The sequence below is a fragment of the Mus caroli genome, unplaced genomic scaffold, assembly GCF_978045245.1.
Source record: "Mus caroli unplaced genomic scaffold, Mus_caroli_1 scaffold_6, whole genome shotgun sequence".
In the NCBI taxonomy this organism is placed as follows: Eukaryota; Metazoa; Chordata; class Mammalia; order Rodentia; family Muridae; genus Mus; species Mus caroli.
In genome coordinates this window covers 27,246,053-27,254,087 of record NW_028227261.1, presented here as the reverse complement: position 1 = coordinate 27,254,087, position 8,035 = coordinate 27,246,053, and the positions used below count along the sequence as shown (strand labels likewise).

General features: G+C 53.4%; 1 protein-coding gene across 1 annotated transcript in view; it reads left to right on the top strand.

Annotated features, from left to right (window-relative positions):
- The first annotated feature begins 210 nt into the window (after positions 1–210).
- Nkain1 (sodium/potassium transporting ATPase interacting 1) overlaps positions 211–8,035 on the top strand; it is a 41,946-nt gene continuing 34,121 nt past the window's right edge. The window contains exon 1 of the mRNA XM_021159663.3: positions 211–438. Within this exon, the coding sequence (XP_021015322.1) occupies positions 385–438 (54 nt within the window). The 5' untranslated portion in view covers positions 211–384. The remainder of the gene's footprint in view (positions 439–8,035) is intronic.

Sequence of the window (8,035 nt, the reverse complement as noted above, 5' to 3'; positions counted from 1 at the left end):
GCTCCACGCCCCTCCCCTCCCCCGCCCCCTCGCTCTTCCGCCCCTCCCTCGCCTCCCTCCGGGGTGGCGGCCGAGCCACGTGGTGGGCCGGGAAGCGGCGGCTGCCGAGCGCCCGGGCGGCTGCCCCAGCTGGGCAGTGCTGCACCGCGCCGCGCTCGGTGCCTGCGGGGGCCGCTGCGCGCTGGCCGGCGCCGCGGGCGGGAGGTGTGCCGACGGCCGGCCGCAGACAAAGGAGGCGCGGCGGAGCCCGCGCGGACCGGGCGCACCATGCACTTGGGGTGCGGCCGGCCGGCCGCGGCTCTGGAGACCCGGCCCTAGTCGCCGGCCCCGCCGCCCCGGGGCGCCATCGGGACGACGCGGCCCCGCGCGGCGCGAGGAGGAGCCATGGGCAAGTGCAGCGGCCGCTGCACGCTGGTCGCCTTCTGCTGCCTGCAGCTGGTGAGCCGCGCGGAGCGGGGTGGGGCGGCGGCGGTGCGTGGGCGCCACCCGGGGTGCGGGGTGGCCGGGCGGAGCCTGCCCCGCGCGGGCCGGCTTGTCCCTTTGTGTGCGCTCCTCGCCTCAGCCCCGCGCTCGCGCGCACGGTCCAACGCTCCCGGGTTGCACGCGTCGGTTCGCAATGGGTGCGTGGGCTCCCGCTGGGGGGCTGCGCCCCAGGACTGTGGCTCCCTTGGGGCTGGGGGTGTGTCCGAGACTGATCTGTGTACTCGGAGAGGTCCCTGCCCGAATGTTCCCCTCCAGATCGCTGATTCCGTGGGTACCTCATCCCTCTGGGCTCCGCCCCTGTGAGCGTTTCTCACAAAGTCTCTTTCTGCTCTTGTATTATGGTCTCTGGAATGTTTTTAGATCTCTGGCCATTTCTGCTTCTTGTTTGGGTGGTGGGACCTGAGACTCTTTGAGAACCCTCAGCCGTCCTTTGTGCTGCTTTCCTGCCTCCCAGCACCCTCCTGACTGGGTGGCCAGGGATGGAGAACTACCTCCTTGAGGGGGGTGATCAGGAATTGATGTATCACGGGCCAGCCTGACCGGACTCACTCTGTGTGGTTCTCTTTAGTCTGACCACCGAGTCCTCCAGTGTCCCATGAGCCATCTGTTCTATCAGCAGCGGGTGAGGTGGGGTCAGGTAAAGAGTTCCCTGGTCCCATTGGATGAGGACACTTGAGTGTCTTGGGAAGAATCAGAGCATCTCGGGGCTCTGTGCTGGCCCCAGTTTGGGGGAGAAATGAGGTCTTTGACTGGAGGGCAGCAGAGTGAATCCGGAGGCTAAGAGTAGCTGAGGTCCTTGCCTATGTATTGGGAGGGTGATAGAGAAGAGACGGGGGTCTCCTGCCTCCCTTGGAACTGTGCTATGCTTCTACTCAAGACAGTGTTGTGTAGAAACTGCTGATAGCATCAGGTCTGTGGAGGAGTCTGGGGCGCCTGGGGCCTCATTCCTATGGGTCCTGTGGTCTGGATCTGCCTTCCGGCCAGCACCTGCCTACTGCCCCTCCCCACAGGTGCGGAGGGTGGTGGGGAAGCTTGGAGTGAGATGTGCAGGTGGCCTCTGCCCTCTCACCTTTCCTTGAGTCACCGGCCCTGCGCCTGCTATTCACAGCATCGTCCTCTTGGGCCATGCTAGAACCTCCTCTCCCCGCACATTGGTGTGTTGGTGATTTGCCCCTCAGAAGGCCACCTGGTCTGTCAGGCGTCATTCTCAAGGACGGCAGAGGGGCTTAATCACCACCAGGTAGGATGGAAACTCCGAAAGGGCAGAGACAGCTAATTTTGTTCCTGCAAAAACCCCAGCAGCTGGGCAGCCCTTGACACCTCATTAATATTTGTAAACTAAACGAAGAACTGGTTATTTGGCAGATCTGGGCTCACAGTAGAAATATTCTCCGTTTTCTATTTTTAGGACCATAAAAATGCCAAGAAATCTTCAAACTTTTTTTTAGCGAATTCCTTTTCTTTAATTAAAAAAAAAAAGGTTTATTTTTTAAAATTTTGTACATCCGTGTCTGTGTGTGTGAGTGCAGGTGCCCACGGCATCCTGAAGAAGCCATCAGGCCCACTGGAGCTGGGGTTACAGGTGGCGTGTGCTTAGACTCAAACTCAGGCCCTCTGCAAGAGCAGAGCATTCCTAAAGGCTGAGCCATCTCTCCAGCCTCAAGGATGTCTTCCTGGTTTTGTTGGCTTGTTGTGTTTATTGTTCTTGTTTGTTTGAGACATGTTCTAACTCTTCCATCCAGGCTGGTCTTGAACTTTGAGCCATCCCCCTGCCTCAGTCCCCTGAGTGAGGCTGGAGTTTCAAGATGTCTAGCTTATATATTTTTGTTTGTTTTATTTTATTTCAAGACAGGGTCTCACTATGTAGCCCTGGCTATCCTGAAATTCACTCTATCGACCAGGCGGGCTTCGAACTCACAGAGCTCCATGTGCCTCTGTCTCCTGAGTGCTGGGATTAAAGGTGTGTGCCTCTACACCCAGCTCAAACTCCTTTTTTTTTTTTTTTAACTTAAGAAAAGAGGGGTGTATGTTATGAAGTGAATGAATAAGCCCTCAGAGAGTGGAGAGTATTGAGTTCCCTTCTCTCTGTGCCTGTGAGCAGTTTGTCCCTTGCTCGCTCTCGAGTGCTGTTACTAATTCACTGGGTGCCAGCTACTCTTGGGAATGCTTCCCCCCACCCCACCCTCTGAGTTAACTCGTTTAACCTTCATTGTGACCCAGTGATGTAACTTGCTCGAAGGGATCCAGGAACTGAGACAGGCATGGAACCATTCAGGCATGGGACCAGCCTCCTCTGTTGCCTTAGCTACAGCCTAAGTGGCTCTGGCCTTGGTACACTGGGGCCCATAGGGAGATGCTCACCCATCTTGGGGAGCAGACGTGGTACAGGGGGGTCTCCCAGCCTCCAAGCATTCCCAGCCAAGAGATGGCATCTCTTCCACCAGCACAGAGCTAGCTTAGCCAGGACCTGGGTGGGATTCCACTTCTCCCACGCCTTGCCTGGGTGGCTTGGGCAGCTTGTGCGAGCTACATGAGACAATTTAGGAAATGCTAGGGGGTGGGGTGGGGGGGACGACGATGACTTGAAAATTGGTCTCTTGGCTCTGTTGCTCTGTCTGAGCTGATTGCAGAGAGGGTCCTTCCAGCTGTCACTCACTAACCCCCTAGAGCCCCTGCAGCCTGGCAGCTTCCAGAATGTGCTCTCGGGATGGTGAATGCCAGCCTGAGGGGAGAAGGAGGCTCGGCTTTCTTATCCAAAGGACTGAGGTATTAAAGAGGTAGTTAGATATTTCTCCGCTGAAAACTGTTAAGAGAAAGGATTGTTTTTTTTTGTTTTTTTTGTTTTTTTTTTTTGGTTTTTTTCGAGACAGGGTTTCTCTGTGTAGCCCTGGCTGTCCTGGAACTCACTTTGTAGACCAGGCTGGCCTCGAACTCAGAAATCCGCCTGCCTCTGCCTCCCAAGTGCTGGGATTAAAGGCGTGCGCCACCACGCCCGGCAAGGATTGTTTTCCTTTTCTGATGGAGTTTAGGCTTGTAACGAAGCAAGCCAGTTGCAAATCTTTCTGTACTGGGGTAGACTTGTTTTGGGCAAGGGGTAGAACACGGGGGTCGGGTGGGGTTGGTGGAGCGTTAGAGGAAGCCGATCAGGACTGTGTCATTGAGGTGGATAAATGCAGGGGAATAATTGAGGCTCTGGAGTTTGAGCAAAGCCACTGGGTTCCAGATCCCTCTGTTGCCTCGTCATTTCCTGACTGCGTGATCTTGGATAAGTGTCCCTGTCTCTCTCTCTCTTGTTTGTTGTTGTTGTTTATTTTAAATAATTTAGTGTATGTGTGTGCAGATGCCACGGCGTGCATGTGGAAATCAAAGGGCAACTTACAGGGGTCGCTTCTCTCCTTCCACCTTGTGGGTCCTAGGGATCAAATGCAAGTTGCCAAGCTTAACAGCAAGCACCCCTAGGCTTTGAGCCATCCTGTTGGCCTGTCGTTGCTTTGTTTGTTTTTGTTTTTGACACAGGGTTACTCTGTGTAGCCCTAGATGTCCTGGACCAGGCTGGCTTCCAAATCAAGAGATCCCCCTGCCTCTGCCTCCAGAGTGCTGGGATTCCAGGCGTGCGCCACCACATCAGTCTGCTACTTCTCTTCTCCAAAGCACAGCTTCGCTGTCTGTCATAAACAGTTCCTGTGTGTGTGTGTGTGTGTGTATGCGCACGCGCGTGCGTGTGTGTGCATGCATGAGGGTGTGTGTGCACAAGCATATGAACTATTAAGGCCAGTTGTTGATCTCAGTGCGCCCCTCAGCCCCTCCCACATTTTCTACCTCAAGGGATCACTCATTGACCCTAGATCTGACTGTATTGCTAACCTGGCAGGCCAGCAAGCCCCAGAGATGCCCCTGTCCCCGCCTCACACAGCTGCACCTAGATTTACTCCTTCCTTCCTTCCTTCCTTCCTTCCTTCCTTCCTTCCTTCCTTCCTCCCTCCCTCCCTCTCTCTCTCTCCTTTTCTTTCTTTTCCTTCTTTCTTTCTTTCTTTCTTTCTTTCTTTCTTTCTTTCTTTCTTTCTTTCTTTCTTTCTTTCTTTCTTTCTTATATAGGAATACACTGTAGCTGTCTTCAGACACACCAGAAAAGGGCATCAGATCCCATTACAGATGGTTGTAGTTGCTGAGAATTGAACTCAGGACCTCTGGAAGAGCAGTCAGTGCTCTTAACTGCTGAGCCATCTCTCCAGCCTGTAATCTTTTTATGTGGGTGCTGAGGGTTAAAATCCCATCCTTACCCTTTTGTGGCAAACAAGCACTGTGTTGGCTGAGCTGTCTCCAAGTTCCTGATTCTTAGGGCTATTATAGGGGCTGCCACACTGGAACTATAACTCAAGCATCGCAGGAGTCGTGTGCCTTTTGCAGGAAGTGGCAGGCGCTGGGACCCATGAGCTGAGGAGCAGGAAGACTGGGTTCTAGCCCTGCTCTGACCTTGACATCAGCACATCTGTGCATCTCCCTCCGCTGTCTCCCGTTTTGTTTAGTTTTTGTGTTTTCCCCACCTGTGAGGTGAGAACAAACTTGAGGCCTGGCTCCTGGGCTCCCGGCTTTGCCTGACTGGGATCTGAGAGGACATCTGGGCCGGTGTGAAGGTTTTATGGTTCCCCTCTGTTCTGAGAACCTCCCAGGACCTTTGCTTTCCTGGGTTCTAATTACTATAGCACGCTGACTTTATTAATACAGTTCACTCTCGGATTCTCGCTCGTTTGCATATTTCCTCTCCCTACTTGCCTCCTTCCCAAGCTCCCACGGCCACTCTGTTCTTCCGGTAAGGGGATGAACCGGGGACGTTTGCCCCGGGGACTCATCTTCGGTTTCCTCATCATCATCATCATTATGGTTCCCGGTTCAGGAGGCCTGTGCTAACCACTTCGTATGCATTACCTCATTTAAGCAAATGAGCTTACATATGTAAAGTGCTTGGCAGAGTGCCTGGTACGTGTTAAACGATCAATAAACGCTAGCCATTTTCCTGCCTCTACCCTTCGCATTATCGTAATTCCGCGCCGTGGGACGGATGGTTTTATTATCCCCTTTTCCAGATAAGGAAATTGAGGTGCCCAGGGGTGAGGAGGTTTGCCCAGGGTCACCAAAGCTAGTGACAGAACTTGAATGACAGCCCTCTTCTGCCTCTTGGAAAAAGCTGGCGACGTCTCCAGTTCCAGTGTTGGGTGGCCTCACAAGGCCACCAGTGTTTATGATCTCAAGCATAGTGCCCCCACTGTGTGCTAGCAACAGCTTCCTATTGTGGTGATTCTTGTCCCAACCCCATGTGACCTTGGACTGATTGCATTCTCCAAGGGCCCCAGCTTCTAAGTCTCCTCCCCACCTCACAGAGTGGCAGAAAGGCTTTTATTGCTAGGTGCCAGACACATAGTAGGTATTCAGAAAAATATTGGAATCATCCTCCCCCCCACCCCCCGCCGCCCCCTTCCGGAAAGCTATTTGCTTTCCAGAAGGTGCTGGGTGGGTGAGGGGGAGATAACTCGGCTTCCAGCTGAGCCGAGAGTAATGGCCTGAAACGCGGTCCAGCTGATGGATGTCGTTATTAGCAGTAGTGATGGCAGGGATGGAGGGAGGCGGCTCTAGTGGCCTGGGCTCCCCAGCAGCTGCAGCTGTAAGCTCTTGGCTCCTTCTAAGGATCTGACTCTCTGCCTGAGGCTTGAGGTTCTTGAGCCGGCTTCAGAGTTGGGAGTGTGAAATTGTTCTGGTCACTTCTGTTCCTTAGTCCCCTGTGGGCAGAGCGCAGCTGGCAGATGTACTCCCTTGAGCAGATGGACAAACTGAGGCCCTTCGAGGGGTAGGTAGGAGAGTAGCTCCGTCGGCAGTGAGTGACGACGGGAGTTGGAAATCAGGCAAGTGTTGCTGCCACCCTCTCACCTATTACATAGAGCAGCACTCTACAGCATGGCAGTCTGGGGACATGGTGACATGATGTGTTGACAGTATCCTGTACGAACCTGGCTGGGGAAGTGCACCCTACAGTCGGTCGGAAGCATTTGGACAGGTCACTGGGCTCCATCTCTGTCTAGATCAAAGGTTTTACTGATCAAGGTCATTGGCATGAACGATCCGTGTTAACCCAAGTTTGTCATCATCCTTGATACCTCTCTTTTCCCTTTTTCAAGGGTGGCGGTATGCTTTGAGACTGGGTTTCTCTGTGTATCCCTGGCTGTCCTGGAACTTGCTCTGGAGACCAGGCTGGCCTCGAGCTCACAGAGTGCTGGCATTAAAGGCGTGCGCCACCACTGCTCAGGTTCCTCCCTGAGCGCAGGTGCCCTCAGAGGTCAGAGGTGTCAGATCTGCCTACAGCTGGAGCTACAAGATGTTGGGAGCCGCCTCATGTAGGTGGTGGGAATTGAACTTAGGTCCTCTGGGAGAATAGCAAGTGTTCTTAACCACTGAGCCATCTCTCTAGCTCCTCCCCCTTCCTTGATCAGTACACCAGGCTGGCCCCAACTCACAGAGATCCTCCTTCCCCTGCCTCCCGAGTGCTGGGATGGTTTTTGCTGGTTTTAAGACAGGGGTCTTCATGCATCCCAGGCTGACCTCAAGCTCCTGATCCTCTTCTTTCCCTGTCCCAAATGTTGGTGTTATAGGCACACACAATGCCCAAGGGTTGATTTTGTTATGTGGAATATATGTGACTTGGTGGGAAAGAATCCTGTCTTTCTATGTGGTTTCTGCCATGAGCCCAAACCTGGCATTGTGTTAGTAGATGCCTGTCCCTTAGTGTTATCTGGTTCATTCACGACTACATAAATAGTAGGTACCTGACAGCTCATGCCTATAAATTGGCACTCAAGAGTCTGGGACCCGCCGGGCAGTGGTGGCACACGCATTTAATCCCAGCACTCAGGAGGCAGAGGCAGGCGGATTCCTGAGTCCAAGGCCAGCCTGGTCTACAGAGTGAGTTCCAGGACAGCCTGGCTATACAGAGAAACCCTGTCTTGAAAACAAACAAACAAACAAACAAACGAGTCTGGGACAGGAGGATTGTTGAGTTTTAAGCCAGTCTGCTCCATATCATGACAGCCTGGGCTATAAAGATCCTATCTTAAAACAAACACACACAGCACATACAAGAGCCAGGTGTGGTGACAGCTGCCTTTAATCTCAGCACTTGAGAGGCAGAAGCAAGAGGATCTCTGAGTTTGAGGCTACCCAGGTCTACATGGAGAGTTCCAGGACAGCCAGAGCTACGTAGCGAAACCCGGTCTCAGAAAACACAAAGAAAAACTGGACTTGGTGGTACACATCTCTAATCTCCGCATTCCAGGAGACAGAGGCAGGAGGATCCCTGTGAGGCTGTAGCGTAACCAGCCTGGTTTACCGAGTGAGTTCCGAGGCTCCATAGTGAGACCCTATTTCAGAACAGAAATGAAGCAACTACAGAATAAGAGGCCAATGAGATTCCTCAGCTGGTAAAGATCCCCAGTACCCACATAAAGGTCGAGAGAGAGAGAGAGAGAGAGAGAGAGAGAACTCCACTAAGTTGTTCTATTTGTCT